We start from the raw sequence: 17471 nt of genomic DNA, 5'->3' as shown, positions 1-17471 counted from the left end.
CCAAAGCAGAGCAGTGAGGGGGCATCCCAGGAACAGGAGCAGCCTGGGATGGACACACCTCCCTGAGCCCAAAACACCCCGTGCAGCTTCCCTGCATCCCTCCCAGCCGTGCCCAGGGATGGGGCTGCCTTTGGGGGCACACACAGATCTCCAACCCTCACCTGGGCTCTCCTCCTTATTAAAAATATATGCAAATATATAAATATATGTTGCATATATTTTAAATAGTCATATATATGTAATTCTCCCTGTAGAAAGCCCCAGCCCCTTCAGCAAGTGGAATTTTGACTCAAACGTCACCATTTTAATGATTCTAGTGACAAAGCAGAGAGGGCAGGAGAGGTGAAGGAAGGAGGAGGACACCCAGAAGCGCAGGGAAAACTCTGTGATAACCTCTTGGGATTAAAGATCCAGCCTTGCACCACCCAAAATCCTCTCCGAGATGTGGGTGAGGGTGATAAAGGGACTGAACACGCTGGTTCAGCCCCAGTGCCGAAGGGCAGAGGGCTGGGGGGGCTTCACTGGACTTTGTGCTGGGGCGAGAGGAGGGGGAACCACTTCTGTTGCTAATTTCAGTAATCCAACATCATTCCCACTTCTTAACGAGGCAGCACATCCCATTAACTCTCCATCCGTTGCTCCTCACCGTGAGGTAAAACCAACGAATGAACCGCTGCTGTTTTGCCATTCAAAGACCTCGACAAGAATCGCTATGTAAATGAAATAACCCTAAAAATGCGGATAAAAGAACTGGGCCCTTGCCATTTCAAAGGGCTCGTTTGCCGTAATGAGGAGCGGCCCACGCGGCTCTCGCAGCAAAGGCTGAGCCCGCGGTTATGGTGACACAAAAGGCTGCCGAGACCCGGCCAGGCTCATTAACATCTAATGACTCCGCTAAAATGTAAACACCCAAACGCAATCATTTAATTTTCCAAAGCGTATAAACACGTGGGAGGGGGACTAAAATGGAATTAAACAACCCCTGCTGCAAATAACCCTGTGCCTTAGTTGGCATCGCCCCATGGGCTGGGGGGCAGAGGGATGGGGGACGTGGGTCTGGTCTGGGGGGTTGGTGGCCTCGAGGTGCCCAACGTGTCCCCACAGGGCCAGTTAATGTGGTGCCATCTGGTGGCAAATGGACTGGGGGGTTTGTCCCCAGTTTTGGAGGTGACCAGTCTGGTCCCTGTGGTGGGAAAGGCCAGGGGAGGTTGGCAGAGCACCGGTGTGGGATGTGTGTCCCTCTGCCCTCCCCACCGAGGGAGAGCCCTGGGCATCCTTCAGGTGATGTCCAGCCACCCACACCTTCCTGAGCTGTTCCTGCCCTTCCTCCAGCAGGGATGAGCTGGGACAGATGTTGGTGGCTTGACCTCCTTCCTGGTGCAGGATGACCTGCCCAGCCCTGCCCATTTTAGGGTCACTGTTCCCTTTTGCAGCATCAAGTGGGAAATAAATAAAGACAAACTCACTTGATCATAAACCCAGGCCAGGTCAGGACCCTCCAGCACTCTCTGTGGTCCCCAACTGGACCCACACACAGTGGTCCTGCCTGGGGTGGTCGTACCCACCCCCATGGCAGCGATGGGCATGGTGGTGACTGGCTGGAGGGAGCAGGGTGGCAGGATTTGCCCCGGGCACGTGGCTTTGGTGTGGCAGCCTGGCCATGCAGGGCCGTGGGTGGCGGAAAACAGCGACTGTCTCGCTGCCAAATCGCCAGGGAATCTCCCCGGAGGCTTTTCCCTTCAGCCAGGGGCGCTCCCATTGATCTTCTTCCAGCGCCGCGATTGCCGCTGAAGCTCGTCGGGAATTAGGGGTGACTCAGCCCTTTCCAAAGCAAAGGAAGTCACTGACGGGAATCCTTTTGCAAGCGGCAAGTGCTCGTTTATCAAAGGCTGGGGATTACCGACTGCGTTGCCTCCATCTTACAGCAGAGTGGGGTGTCCCCACCCCACAACAACAACCTCTTCCCTGGTTTGGGGCTCTGGGGACGGAAAGGGTCTGTGGAGGGTGATTTTGAGGAGGAGGAGAACGCAGGGACTGGATGATGGGAAAGGGAAAGGAGAGCAAAGGGACTGGGTGATGGGAAGGGGAAGGGGAGAGCACAGTGACGATGATGGGAAGGGGAAAGGAGAGCAAAGGGACTGGTTGATGGGAAGGGAAAAGGAGAGCACAGGGACTGGGTGATGGGAAGGGGAAAGGAGAGCACAGGGACTGGATGATGGCTCAGGGAAGGGGAGAGCACAGGGACTGGGTGATGGCTCAAGGAAGGCGAGAGCACAGGGACTGGGTGATGGCTCGAGGAAGGGGAGAGCACAGGGACTGGGTGATGGAAAGGGGAAAGGAGAGCACAGGGACTGGGTGATGGCTCGAGGAAGGGGAGAGCACAGGGACTGGGTGATGGAAAGGGGAAAGGAGAGCACAGGGACTGGGTGATGGCTCGAGGAAGGGGAGAGCAGAGGGACTGGGTGATGGCTCAGGGAAGGGGAGAGCACAGGGACTGGGTGATGGCTCGAGGAAGGGGAGAGCACAGGGACTGGGTGATGGCTCGAGGAAGGGGAGAGCACAGGGACTGGGTGATGACTCGGGGAAGGCGAGAGCACAGGGACTGGATGATGGCTCTGTGAAGGGGAGAGCACAGGGACTGGGTGATGGCTCAGGGAAGGGGAGAGCACAGGGACTGGATGATGGCTCTGTGAAGGGGAGAGCACAGGGACTGGGTGATGGCTCAGGGAAGGGGAGAGCACAGGGACTGGGTGATGGCTCGGGGCAGATGAGGCTCGAGGCATCAGCAACATGAGACGGCCTGAGAAGAGATAGTGCTATTTTTCGTAGTTATCTCTCAAAATGAGACGACTGAACCCACAGGGCATCCCCAAGAGGTGTGTGCCTGAGTGGCTGTGTGTGACAGCGTGATGGGGGACAGCACAGGGGACAGCAGCTGCCAAACTGCCACTCCATATCCGGGGCTTGTCCTCCTGTGCAACCACAAACTGGTTTGGGACTGGTTGTTGATACCCCTCCGGAGCCGGCAGGGATTAGGGGGGGACGTGTTGCCTCAGTGGTGTTTGCTTCATCTTCCTCGAGTCTTGGGCAAGCTGCTGACTCCTGCTGCTGTTTCCTCATGTCGGAATCTCTCTGGCTCCGGGGTGTTGTCAGGAAAGGGAAATGGCACAGGGGATGTGCTGGCAGCTCCCTGCCCTCCCCTGTGCCCGAGGGCGGCTCAGGGTGTCACTGCCATATCAGAGCACGGCTCAGCCTGGCTCGGTGCATCCCCATCCTGGCACTGCCACTCTGCACCACCATCCTGGCACTGCCACTCTGCACCACCATCCTGGGACTGCCACTCTGCATCCCCATCCTGGCACTGCCACTCTGCACCACCATCCTGGGACTGCCACTCTGCACCACCATCCTGGCACTGCTGCTCTGCATCACCATCCTGGCACTGCCACTCTGCACCACCATCCTGGCACTGCCACCACCCTGCATCCCCATCCTGGCACTGCCACTCTGCACCACCATCCTGGCACTGCTGCTCTGCATCACCATCCTGGCACTGCCACCACCCTGCATCGTCATCCTGGCACTGCCACTCTGCACCACCATCCTGGCACTGCTGCTCTGCATCACCATCCTGGCACTGCCACCACCCTGCATCGTCATCCTGGCACTGCCACTCTGCACCACCATCCTGGCACTGCTGCTCTGCACCACCATCCTGGCACTGCCGCTCTGCACCACCATCCTGGCACTGCTGCTCTGCACCACCATCCTGGCACTGCCGCCCTGCATCCCCATCCTGGCACTGCCACTCTGCACCACCATCCTGGCACTGCTGCTCTGCACCACCATCCTGGCACTGCCACCACCCTGCATTGCCATCCTGGCACTGCCACTCTGCATCACCATCCTGGCACTGCCACCACTCCGCATCACCATCCTGGCACTGCCACCACCCTGCATCCCCATCCTGGCACTGACACTCTGCACGACCATCCTGGCACTGCTGCTCTGCACCACCATCCTGGCACTGCCACCACTCTGCACCATCATCCTGGCACTGCCACCACCCTGCATCACCATCCTGGCACTGACACTCTGCACCACCATCCTGGCACTGCTGCTCTGCACCACCATCCTGGCACTGCCACCACTCTGCACCATCATCCTGGCACTGCCACCACTCTGCATCACCATCCTGGCACTGCCACCACCCTGCATCACCATCCTGGCACTGCCACTCTGCACCACCATCCTGGCACTGCCCCATTTGGAATCACCAGCCTGGCACTGCCACTCTGCACCACCATCCTGGCACTGCCACTGCACCACCATCCTGGCACTGCCACCACTCTGCGCCACCATCCTGGCACTCCCACCACCCTGCATCCCCATCCTGGCACTGCCACCCTGCATCCCCATCCTGGCACTGCCACCACTCTGCATCCCCATCCTGGCACTGTCCCACTCTGCATCCCCATCCTGGCACTGCCACTACTCTGCACCACCATCCTGGCACTGCTACCACTGTGCACCACCATCCTGGCACTGCCACTACTCTGCATCACCATCCTGGCACTGCCACTCTGCCCCACCATCCTGGCACTGCCACCACCCTGCATCACCATCCTGGCACTGCCACTACTCTGCATCGCCATCCTGGCACTGCCACCATTCTGCATCACCATCCTGGCACTGCCACCATTCTGCATCACCATCCTGGCACTGCCACTCTGCATCGCCATCCTGGCACTGCTGCTCTGCACCACCATCCTGGCACTGCCCCATTTGCCATCACCATCCTGGCACTGCCACTCTGCACCACCATCCTGGCACTGCCACCACTCTGCATCCCCATCCTGGCATTGCTGCTCAACATCAGCATTCTGGCACTGCCACCACTCTGCACCACCATCCTGGCACTGCTGCTCTGCACCACCATCCTGGCACTGCCCCATTTGGCATCACCATCCTGGCACTGCCACTCTGCACCACCATCCTGGCACTGCCACCACTCTGCATCCCCATCCTGGCACTGTCCCACTCTGCATCCCCATCCTGGCACTGCCACTCTGCATCCCCATCCTGGCACTGCCACCACCCTGCATCCCCATCCTGGCACTGCCACTCTGCCCCACCATCCTGGCACTGCCTCTCCCAGGACTGGCCCTCGTGCCCTGCTTGGCTCATTTGCTGAAGTTTAACAGTGCTGAGTCCAAGCAGATCTGTCTCCACACCTGATCTGCACAGAGACAGTTCTCAGCTGAGCCTCTCAGGGGCTTCTCAGGGGCTTCAACCTCTGTCATGAAATAAATCCCTTGACTGCATCTCTTTTTATGATATTTTACACTTTTTTGGTATTTTGTTTCTTCGTCCTCTTCGTCAGGAGTTACAGGAGTTGTGGAGAGAAGGGATGAGGAGCAGAGAAGGGAAAAGGGGAAAGATCCAACTCTGTTCACATTAACAATATTTAAGCTATTCTTGCATGAGGATATTTAAGTTTCTGGAGTTTCATATTCAGAGCTACTTTTTCACACAGTTACACACAATCTTCAAACCTGAACACACCAAGCAAACCATCCAACATCACACAGCAATTCTTTGCAGAGAGAGTGCTCAGGGATTGGAATGGGCTGCCCAGAGAGGGGGTGGATTCCCCATCCCTGGAGGTTTTTCAGCTGAGCTTGGCCGTGGCACTGAGTGCCATGATCTGGTAAAGGGACTGGAGCTGGACCAAGGGTTGGACTTGATGTTCTCAGAGGGCTTTTCCAACCCAATCCATTCTGTGATTCTGTGGATGTGGCACTGAGTGAGAATCCACCATGTCTTGATCCAACCCCACTGTGATCACCAGCCCAGGGCAACCCAGCTGAGAAGAGAAGAGCAACGAGGCTGGAGAAGGGACTGGAGCACAAGTGCTGTGGGGAGAGGCTGAGGGAGCTGGGGGTGTTCAGCCTGGAGAAGAGGAGGCTCAGAGGTGACCTCAGCACTGTCTGGAACTGCCTGAAGGGAAGTTGTGGCCAGGTGGGGTTGGTCTCTTCTCCCAGGCACTCAGCAATAGGACAAGGGGGCACGATGGGCTCAAGCTCTGCCAGGGGAAATTGAAGTTGGAGATGAGAAAGAAATTCTTTGCAGAGAGAGTGCTCAGGGATTGGAATGGGCTGCCCAGAGAGGGGGTGGATTCCCCATCCCTGGAGGGTTTTCAGCTGAGCTTGGCCGTGGCACTGAGTGCCATGATCTGGTAAAGGGACTGGAGTTGGACCAAGGGTTGGACTTGATGATCTCAGAGGTCTCTTCCAACCCAATCCATTCTGTGATTCTGTGGATGTGGCACTGAGTGAGAATCCACCACATCTTGATCCAACCCCACTCTGATCACCAGCCCAGGGCACTCAGTGCCCTGGGCTGGTGATCAGAGTGGGGTTGGATCAAGGGTTGGACTTGATGATCTCAGAGGTCTTTTCCAACCCAATCCATTCTAGGATTCTATGGCCAATTAATAAGTAATACATATTTGCTAAAAATTGCTAGATCTAAACAGTCTTAATGCAACTTATTTTAAGTTTATAAAAGAGCTCCTTTGATGTTTCTGCAGCTTCATTTCTTGCTTCTGCACCAGCTCAAGGTCTCGGGACAAATTCCATTCTTATCTCAGCAGCACCTGCAAATTTGTCTAGTTTGTCAGCCCCAAAATGTGTGAATCCCAACAGAGATCCCTACAGAGAGAGCACGAGGGGCTGGCCCCCTGTCCCTGCTCCAGGTGCCCAGTGCAGCACCTGCATTCATATCCAAGGGGGTGGCAGAGGGTCCCCAGAGGACTGACCCTGTTTCAGGCCCACTGCCTTGGTCCTGAAAAGCAAAATTGCTGGTTCAGAGCAAAGATTCTGATGGGATTCAACCTCTGCTTAAGCAGGGGATGAGGCTGAGATCCCAGCTTTGGGTTTGAGATTTAGGAGAGGGTTTCCAGAACAAGAAATCCCAAAGTTACAGGAAGTGATGGGCTTGAGAGCTTCCAAAGTCACCTGCTGAGCATCCTCGGGGTGTCTCCTGGCACAGGTCTTGCCCTGGGGATGGGTTTGGCAAGGTGGCACTTACTGGGGAAGGAGGGTCAGTCCACCCCAGAATTGTAGAACCCTCTGGTCCCTCCTGGGTCCTGGTTTTCTATGGTGCATATGTGGGTGTGTGATGTGCCATCACCAACCATCCCAGGCAGGGAATATAAACTGATCCTGGGCTGTCACCCCTGCCCAGTGCAGGTCAGTGGGCTGATAAGGGTCCTCACCTCACCTCCTTGGTGAGAAGAGGTGGTACCTCCAGCTGAGGCATCATTTCTACCTAGGAAAGGTGTCTCTGGGCAGTGTCCTGGGGACAGCACAGCTACAGCTGCCTTGGTCCCCATCTTTGTCCCCACCTGTGTGTCCCTGTGCCCAGAATCTCCTTTCCTGGCCAGTGCCTATCATGGCACTCAGCATCCATCTGGCTATGCACCTTCTCTTTCCTTCCTTCTCTTTTCCTTCCCTCTCTTTCCTTCCCTCTCTTTCCTCCCTTCTCTTTCCTTCCTTCCTTCCTTCCTTCCTTCCTTCCTTCCTTCCTTCCTTCCTTCCTTCCTTCCTTCCTTCCTTCCTTCCTTCCTTCCTTCCTTCCTTCCTTCCTTCCTTCCTTCCTTCCTTCCTTCCTTCCTTCCTTCCTTCCTTCCTTCCTTCCTTCCTTCCTTCCTTCCTTCCTTCCTTCCTTCCTTCCTTCCTTCCTTCCTTCCTTCCTTCCTTCCTTCCTTCCTTCCTTCCTTCCTTCCTTCCTTCCTTCCTTCCTTCCTTCCTTCCTTCTCTTCTTTCTCTTCTTTTTCTTTCCTTTTCTTTATTTCCTTTCTTGTCTTTATTTATTTATTTGATTTTTTTTTTATTTCTTCTTCTCTCCCCTTCTCTCTCTTTCTCCCTCTCCCCTCCCATGCAGGGGCAGTGTCTCTACCCCCCCCCCCCCCCCAGAGAGGCTCAGGCTGCCCTGGGAGGGCTGAGGACATTCCAGGCAGGTTTTTGCCACCCTTTGTGTCCCAGAAGGTCTCCTTGGACTCCTCACCCCTCCTGGTGCTTGACTCCCTCCCACAGACAAAGGCAGGACTGACAGCCAGGCTGTGCTCGTCAGGCTCTGCCAGAAATGAGGAGGAATCAGCACAGTAATTAAATGTGCAAATAATGGGAATTTGGGAGTTAGAACAAAAGCCAGAAAAACAATCCAAAGGCGTTTGGAGAAATGAAGAACACAGAGGAAAATCTAATCAAGCAGAAAATAGCCTGACTGGAGCCAACAGTTGGGGGCTGAGGCAGATGCCCTTGGAGAGCTCCTCCCTTGGCACTTTGGGGGGATCTCGGTGCCATTCCAGTGGGTTTTGAGAGCTCTGTTCCTGCTTGCTGAGCAGGCTGAATTCCTGGGAAACCTTCCCAGGTCTGCACTGCTGGTACACGGCAGATGTTGGGTGTAATATCGATGGAAATAATCCCCCAGAGGAGCAGCCTGGGAAATGCAGCTGGTGGAGAAGAGACCTGAGGCCAGCGGGGCTGGGATCTGTTGGGCTCTTAGAGGGGAGAAAGTGGTTTTTCATTACAAAGGGTTTGCTGGGGATTAAATATTTGGTGCAGACTCACCATCCCCAAATGCAGCGTTTCCCTGGGATGAGCTTGGACATGCCAAGGGGAGATAAATGGAAAATGTGAGCTGGTTGTGTTCTGCTGGACACAAATCCCTCTGGGAGCACCCAGGGAGGGACTCGTGGCAGGGCAGAGCAGCAGGTTCTGGTGCCTCTGGTTGAGCCTTATGCTGGGCCTTGCTGGGGTTTCCATGGGGGGATGTGGTGGTTGGTCATTGCATCCCTGGGAAGGTGGTCCAGGAGGTTGGGAGACAGAGCCAGGGGACTTGGAACTGTGCCATGGACAAAGTGGGGACCAGACCCAACTTGAGTGACATCCCAAGCCACTGTGACTTTGTTGTGCACAGGGTGGGTGTTTCTGAGGATCTACAAGGGAACAGTTCATGGGATGGATCTTCTCCACCAACAGAGCCCCCCAGACCTGTGGCAGACAGGCAGGGATGCCTCAATCACACACGGAGAGCCCCACATGGACACGGCTCAGACCCACATGGACACTGCTCAGCCCCACAGGGACACAGCTCAGACCCACGTGGACACAGCTCAGCCCCATAGAGACACGGCTCAGCCCCACAGGGACACGGCTCAGCCCCACAGGGACACAGAGAGCCCCACAGGGACACAGAGAGCCCCACATGGACACGGCTCAGCCCCACAGGAACACAGCTCAGCACCACGGGGACACGGCTCAGCCCCACAGGGACACAGCTCAGCCCCACAGGGACACAGAGAGCCCCACAGGGACACTGTTCAGCCCCACAGGGACACTGCTCAGCCCTACATGGACACAGCTCAGCCCCACAGGGACACAGCTCAGCACCACGGGGACACAGCTCAGCCCCACATGGACACAGCTCAGCCCCACAGGGACACAGCTCAGCACCACGGGGACACAGCTCAAGCCCCACAGGGACACAGCTCAGCCCCACAGGGACAGGGCTCAGCCCCACAGGACACTGCTCAGCCCCACAGGGACACTGCTCAGCCCCACATGGACACAGCTCAGTCCCACAGGGACACAGCTCAGTCCCACAGGGACACAGCTCAGCCTCACAGGGACACAGCTCAGCCCCACAGAGACACTGCTCAGCCCCACAGGGACACAGCTCAGCCCCACATGGACACAGCTCAGTCCCACAGGGACACAGCTCAGTCCCACAGGGACACAGCTCAGCCCCACAGGGACACAGCTCAGCCCCACAGGGACACGCTGCTGCCTCCCGGCCCCTCCAGCTGTTTTTGCCGGTGGTTCAAAGGACCTTTCCCGGAGATTCACAGCAGGGAAATCCAGCCCAGGGACATTCCTCACCCGGCCAGCCCTCGGGCGGGGTTTGTTGCTCCCCAGAGCCGTGGCAACGATCCCAGCCCTGCCGCAGCTTCGCTCGCCCCCGAGCCATGGAGGGGGGGGCAGCAGGAGACTCCCGAGCGGGCTGGGGGGACCCCCAGGCGGGGATCTGTGTCATCCCACCCAGGGTAAGCCCCGGAGAGCAGTTCTGCCTCTGAATTTGTGGGATAGGGGGTGGGGAACGGGAAGGGATGGGAGGAGAGAGGGGGTCTGGGGGCTGAGGTTTGGGTGGGCACTGGGGGCTGGGACAGCAAAGCTGCTCGTTGCAAAACGCCTCCGTGCCCCCTGCACACCCGGGCAGTCCATCCCTGCACAGGGACATGTCCCCAGAGGTGGGGACCCTCCAGGTGTGCGATTCACCCAGGTTTGCAGGGAGGCACCCCTGGAAAGGCGGGGATCAGAGGAAGCCACCCCCTCCTCCGAGGCTCCCATCCTGCTCTCCCCTAAGCCAGCACCACTCCCCTCCCCTCTCTGCCACCACCCCCTGTCCCTTCCCTGCCCCCAGCCCCTGTCCCCTCTCTGCCACCACCCCCTGTCCCTTCCCTGCCCCCAGCCCCTGTCCCCTCTCTGCCACCACCCCCTGTCCCTTCCCTGCCCCCAGCCCCTGTCCCCTCTCTGCCACCACCCCCCTGTCCCTTCCCTGCCCCCAGCCTCTGTCCCCTCTCTGCCACCACCCCCTGTCCCTTCCCTGCCCCCACCCCCTGTCCCCACCCCCTGTCCCCACCCCCTGTCCCCATCCCCTGTCCCATCCCTGTCCCCTCCCTGCCACCACCCCCTGTCCCCTCCCCTCCCTGTCCCCACCCCCTGTCCCCTCTCCTCCCCGCCTGCCCCGCTGACAGGGCACTAAACTGTATCTCGAGGGGGCAATCCCGGGGTTTTCCTTCCCCTCCTGCCTTGCAGCTCCCACCCATGGGATCCCCTGCCGGGGCCGTGCCGGTGTCGCAGCAGCCCGTGACGATCGTGCAGCATCTCCCCGGGCCCGGGGCTGTCCTGGCCCCGCCGCGGGACCCGCACCCGTCCGGGGAGTTGCGTGATGGGAGTGGTCGTAAAGGTGAGCGCTAAACTCAGCTTAACTTCACCCTCACAGAATCACAGAGTCATAGAATGGGTTGGGTTGGAAAAGACCTCTGAGATCATCAAGTCCAACCCTTGGTCCAACTCCAGTCCCTTTACCATATCATGGCACTCAGTGCCACGGCCAAGCTCAGCTGAAAAACCTCCAGGGATGGGGAATCCACCCCCTCTCTGGGCAGCCCATTCCAATCCCTGAGCACTCTCTCTGCAAAGAATTTCTTTCTCATCTCCAACTTCAATTTCCCCTGGCAGAGCTTGAGCCCATCGTGCCCCCTTGTCCTATTGCTGAGTGCCTGGGAGAAGAGACCAACCCCCACCTGGCCAGAACTTCCCTTCAGGCAGTTCCAGACAGTGCTGAGGTCACCTCTGAGCCTCCTCTTCTCCAGGCTGAACACCCCCAGCTCCCTCAGCCTCTCCCCACAGCACTTGTGCTCCAGTCCCTTCTCCAGCCTCGTTGCTCTTCTCAGTTGGGTTGGAAGAGACCTCTGATGATCAAACCCAACCCTTGATCCAACCCTACTGTGATCACCAGCCCAGGGCACAGAGTGCCCTGGGCTGGTGATCACAGTGGGGTTGGATCAAGACATGGTGGATTCTCTGTCCCTGGAGGTGTTTCAGAGGACACTCAGAGCCACATCCAGTCCCTTCTCCAGCCTCGTTGCTCTTCTCTGGCCCCGCTCCAGCCCCTCAATCTCTTTATTCCCTTTTTCCAGCCTTTTCCCGACGCAGGGTGGACAGGGGGGCTGTGCCAACCCTCTGCAGCCTCTCAGAAACAGCCACACCACCCCTGGATGGGTGTTTGGTGCCATGGGATGGGATTTTTGAGTCTGGACTGGCTTTGGCCACACCAAGGTGCTCCCTGGGATTGGTTTTGGGCATGGTTTTAAATCCATCTCTTTTTGTTCTCCAAAACCCCATTTCATGTGGGCATGGGGAGCATCACCAGGGAAAGCCAGGGGTGACATGGGCTCCTTGGCCATGCCAGATGGGACCAAGTGGGACACATGCCAGCCCTGGAGCCCATGGGATGTGCAGGCAGCACCTGCAACTGTCTGTAGGATTTTCACCCAACCTTTTGCCACCCAGGATTCTGTAGCCTGGGCTGGGGGAGCCAACAGCAGAGACAGGAGGGGCTTGTGGTCTCTGGGGACAGAGCTGTGCAGTGTTGTGGGGAAGAGGAAGGTTGAAGGTCTTTAAAAATACATGGAGGAGAGATGATGCTGAAAATTGGTATGGAAAGAAAACAGAGACCTCAGAGCCTTGGGGATGGGTGGGATCCATTCAGAGCTGCCAGAACTTCATGTCCTTCCCCCTTGGTTCCATGCCTGGCTGCTGGCCCACTCCTTCCTCCCAGTTCCAGCTCTGGCCACCTCCCAGGCTGTGCTGGGAAGCTCCTTGCTGGAGTGGCATTCCCCTCATGGGTGTCCTTGGAGCTCATCCTTGCGGCTGTGAAGCATTTGGGGATGTGGCACATGGGGCAGGGGGATGCCCAAACCCTTTTTTTTTCCCAGGCTCCAGGGACTCACGGGCCACAGAATCAATCCTTCCTTCCTTCCTTCCTTCCTTCCTTCCTTCCTTCCTTCCTTCCTTCCTTCCTTCCTTCCTTCCTTCCTTCCTTCCTTCCTTCCTTCCTTCCTTCCTTCCTTCCTTCCTTCCTTCCTTCCTTCCTTCCTTCCTTCCTTCCTTCCTTCCTTCCTTCCTTCCTTCCTTCCTTCCTTCCTTCCTTCCTTCCTTCCTTCCTTCCTTCCTTCCTTCCTTCCTTCCTTCCTTCCTTCCTTCCTTCCTTCCTTCCTTCCTTCCTTCCTTCCTTCCTTCCTTCCTTCCTTCCTTCCTTCCTTCCTTCCTTCCTTCCTTCCTTCCTTCCTTCCTTCCTTCCTTCCTTCCTTCCTTCCTTCCTTCCTTCCTCCCTCCCTCCCTCCTTCCCTCCCTCCCTCCCTCCTTCCCTCCTTCCTTCCTTCCCTCCTTCCTTCCTTCCCTCCCTCCTTCCCTCCTTCCTTCCTTTCTTCCTGCCAGCCTCAGAATGATGGAATCCCACCCTGGTTTGGGTGGGAAGGGACCTTAAAGCCCATCCAGTTCCAACCCCCTGCCATGGGCAGGGACACCTCCCACTAGACCAGGTTGCTCCAAGTCCTGTCCAGACTTCCACCTTCTTTGGGCAGGTCTCCTGCACAGAGCCAGCAGGATCTCAGGAGCCCTTCTGGCAGGTTTACAGGTGTTTTCCAGGGGAGTTTCACACCTGCAGCAAATGGGGATCTTTTCCTGGGGATGCAGAGCCAGACTCTGTGTTTCCTCTGCAGCTGGATTGACCTCAGCCAAGGGCACATCCAGCCAAGGGGCCTGGGCTGCTGATCTGCACAGGCACAGCTGCTCTGGGGCCCAGATCCTCGTGTGAGGGGCTGAGGAGGCCCTGAGGCTGCTCCTCTCCCAGCCCCAGCTCCTGAGAATGGAGACCACCCTGTGGATCACCTCCATGGTCCAGCCCCAGCTCCTGGGAATGGAGACCACCCTGTGGATCACCCCCATGGTCCAGCCCCAGCTCTGGGAATGGAGATGGGGATCCTGTGGGTCACGTCCATGGTCCAGTCCCAGCTCCTGGGAATGGAGATCACCCTGTGAATCATCCCCACGGTCCAGCCCCAGCTCCTGGGAATGGAGACCACCCTGTGGATCACCCCCATGGTCCAGCGCCATCTCCTGGGAATGGAGACCACCCTGTGGATCCCCTCATGGTCCAGCCCCAGCTCCTGGGAATGGAGACCACCCTGTGGATCACCCCCATGGTCCAGCGCCATCTCCTGGGAATGGAGACCACCCTGTGGATCCCCTCATGGTCCAGCCCCAGCTCCTGGGAATGGAGACCACCCTGTGGATCCCCTCATGGTCCAGTCCCATCTCCTGGGAATGGAGACCACCCTGTGTATCCCCTCATGGTCCAGCCCCAGCTCTGGGAATGGAGATGGGGATCCTGTGGATCCCCTCATGGTCCAGTCCCAGCTCCTGGGAATGGAGACCACCCTGGGGATCACTCCCATAGTCCAGTCCCATCTCCTGGGAATGGAGATCACCCTGTGAATCACCCCCACGGTCCAGCCCCATCTCCTGGGAATGGAGACCACCCTGTGGATCACCCCCATGGTCCAGCCCCATCTCCTGGGAATGGAGACCACCCTGTGGATCCCCTCATGGTCCAGCCCCAGCTCTGGGAATGGAGACCACTCTGTGGGTCACCCCCATGGTCCAGCCCCATCTCCTGGGAATGGAGACCACCCTGTGGATCACTCCCATGGTCCAGCCCCATCTCCTGGGAATGGAGACCACCCTGTGGATCACTCCCATGGTCCAGCCCCACCTCCTGCCTCCTTCAGGGCTTTCTGAGCTCCCTGTGTGTGCCATGGCACAAAGCAGAGCTGACCCTGGTGTGCTCCCATGCTGTGCCACCCCAAGGACACCAGCTGGTGCCAAGGCAGATGCTTTGCCAAGCCATGGAGCGCTGCCAGGGCTGGAGCAATTTTTCTCCAAATGGGTGGGAAGTCTGGTGCCTCCAGCACCACTAATCACCTCTTCTGAGCAGCCTCCAGTGAGCCAGACCAGATGTTTAATCACATTTGCAAAGAAGAAAAGGATGAAATAAGGCTATTTTAAAGCTTTATCCAAGCAAAAGAATTTTTAAATGCCACATGGGGCTTTCCACATTGGGGTGGGGGAAGTCTGGCTTTGCTCCCACTGCTTGGGAACAGGGACTTGGTGCCGCCCCATCCCAGGGCTGTGCTTCTCCTGGCCTTGCTCTGATCCCTCTCTGACGCAGAACCCTTCGCTTGCTGGCAGATTTGATCGAGTTGATGATGATTCAAAACTCCCAAATGCACCAGGTGGTGATGAACAGCCTGACTGTGGCAGCACTGACGTCCTTCGGCTTCGGGCCAGCCCCACCCGCTGCCCAGGTAAGGGCCGGGGGGCTGGGTGGGCAAAGGGAGCAAAGAGGTGGGCAAAGGGCACAAAGGAGTGGGCAAAGGGAGCAAAGGAGCAAAGAGGTGGGCAAAGGGAGCAAAGAGGTGGGCAAAGGGCACAAAGGAGCAAAGAGGTGGGCAAAGGGAGCAAAGGAGCAAAGAGGTGGGCAAAGGGAGCAAAGAGGTGGGCAAAGGGCACAAAGGAGCAAAGAGGTGGGCAAAGGGAGCAAAGGAGCAAAGAGGTGGGCAAAGGGCACAAAGGGACAAAAGAGGTGGGCAAAGGGAGCAAAGAGGTGGGCAAAGGGAGCAAAGAGGTGGGCAAAGGGACCAAAGGGATCAAAGAGAAAAGAGATGGGCAAAGGGCACAAAGGAACAAAGAGGTGGGCAAAGGGCACAAAGGAGCAAAGAGGTGGGCAAAGGGCACAAAGGAGCAAAGAGGTGGGCAAAGGGAGCAAAGAGGTGGGCAAAGGGCACAAAGGGACCAAAGAGGTGGGCAAAGGGCACAAAGGAGCAAAGAGGTGGGCAAAGGGAGCAAAGGAGCAAAGAGGTGGGCAAAGGGCACAAAGGGACAAAAGAGGTGGGCAAAGGGAGCAAAGAGGTGGGCAAAGGGACCAAAAGAGGAAAGAGGTGGGCAAAGGGACCAAAGGAGCAAAGAGGTGGGCAAAGGGCACAAAGGGACCAAAGAGGTGGGCAAAGGGCACAAAGGAGCAAAGAGGTGGGCAAAGGGCACAAAGGAGCAAAGAGGTGGGCAAAGGGCACAAAGGAGCAGAGGGGTGGGCAAAGGGACCAAAGGAGCAGAGGGGTGGGCAAAAGGACCTTTCCAGAGCTGCTCAGGAGAGCAGAATGCCCATGTCCCACTCTGGCACACTGTGGGACCCCTCCAACGGATGGTCTCAGCCCAGCTCAGTGCAGGCTCTTCAACCTCGTGGGGTTTTGTGGCTCTTTGTGCTGGTTTGACCCCCAGCTGTGCCAGCACAGATCCCACCCAGGGTGCTGGGAGGGTTTAACTCAGCTGGGAAGAGCCAGGACCCTCCCTGTGTGCCCATCAGGCAGGGTGGCTCTGCAAGGGCTGTCATTTAAGTCTGTCTAGAACCAAAATCCTGTTAAACATTTCATCTTCTTGGGGGGAAACAATGGTGCTTTCTGGGCAGGGGGGAGAGCTGGGCTCTGGGCAGCTGCTGTGCTTGCTGCCAGCTGGCACCTCTAGGCATTCCCCTCCTCCTGGCCCTCCCAGTGCCCACCAGTGCAGTGCTGGCCCAGACTGGAGCCTGGATAAAAAAAGGCTCTTCCCAGCAGTATTTGAGGTCCCATCTGTGGGGCTGCCACCCCCGTGTGCCCATCAATCAGGTTCCCACGCTGGCTGCCCGTGGGGGTCTCTGTGGGGCAGAGCCCACCCAGCTGGCCCCTGGGAGCAGCCAAATGTGGCTCCATGGGAACTGCCCACTGGTGCTTTGGGAGCAGAGCCCCAGGGATTCAACGAGTCTGGCACTGCCCTGCCTTTTGTTCCTCCTCGCAGGCGCTGGCAGTGCCTCTGCAGACCGAGGAGGAGGAGGAGGAGGCCGTGGTTTTCCACCATCACTACATGCCCTACCCAGGCCCTGTGCCCATCATGGCGTGGCAGGACCCGCCGTGGGATGGGGGTCCGGCCGTGCGGCACGTGGGCTCCTCAGCTGAGGATGAGGAGTGAGTGCCAAGGCTGGGGCTTTGTGCCCCCTGGCCCCTGCCATCCCCGGTGTGATGAGACTTCCAGAACATCAATCCAGCATTTATTTGTCCCTGCTCCTCTCCAGCAGGGCGGTGCCCCCTCCTCCACCCCCCAGTGCCACCGGGACGGTGGGACCCAACGTCCCACCAGCAGCAGGTAAGGAGATGTTCACCCCATGTCCCTGAGCTAGGAGCACCTTTCCTGGCCATGATCAGCCAGGCAGCTCCCACCCAAGGGTGGGCTTCCCTGTGTCCAGCTCATCCCAGGGGTGGACATCCCTTGCACACCTGCAGCTCCAGCTTTTCTCCACAGAGTACTATGACATGGTGCAGCACATGCTGTGAACTCTGTGCTTCCCAAGATGGTTTCTCCAGCACATCCCAGCCTGTGATCCCAGAAGGTTCTGGATGGGTGGTCCAGGATACCAATTGTTTTGGGGTGGCTCCCTCCCCCTGAGCCACCCCAAGGCAGGAGGTGACACAAAGCCTGTCACCCAACCCCAGGTGACATCCCCATCCCCATCTCTGCATCCCTGAGAACTTGGTGGCACAGGCTGTGCTGTCCCAGTGGGTGGGAATAGGGGGGATGTCCCCAGCCCAGGTGGACCCCCATCTTCATTAGTCCCTTCAGATCTCAATGCAGCACATTGCCTGTGATTAATTTGCTTTGTTAAGAAAGCGCCCTGCTGTCACTAATTAAGTATCTGTAATTACATGGGCTGATGGCTTTGTGCCTGATTGCAGGGCTCCCTCGGGACTGGGG

The 17471-nt window shown here is 57.7% G+C and overlaps 1 protein-coding gene across 1 annotated transcript; it reads left to right on the top strand.

The window, feature by feature from the left end:
- Positions 1–9997: 9997 nt before the first annotated feature.
- On the top strand, positions 9998–17417 carry PRR29 (proline rich 29). Its single transcript, XM_071577083.1, has 6 exons — positions 9998–10111; positions 10884–11025; positions 14883–14998; positions 16521–16687; positions 16795–16865; positions 17022–17417. The coding sequence occupies exons 1-6, from the start codon at positions 10034–10036 to the stop codon at positions 17051–17053; spliced, it is 606 nt and encodes a 201-aa protein (XP_071433184.1). The 5' UTR covers positions 9998–10033; the 3' UTR covers positions 17054–17417.
- Positions 17418–17471: the final 54 nt, after the last annotated feature.

Source organism: Pithys albifrons, chromosome 25, assembly GCF_047495875.1.
Source record: "Pithys albifrons albifrons isolate INPA30051 chromosome 25, PitAlb_v1, whole genome shotgun sequence".
Classification (NCBI taxonomy): Eukaryota; Metazoa; Chordata; class Aves; order Passeriformes; family Thamnophilidae; genus Pithys; species Pithys albifrons.
Note: the sequence above shows the minus strand (reverse complement) of the source record. Positions and strands in the feature narration are given on the sequence as shown.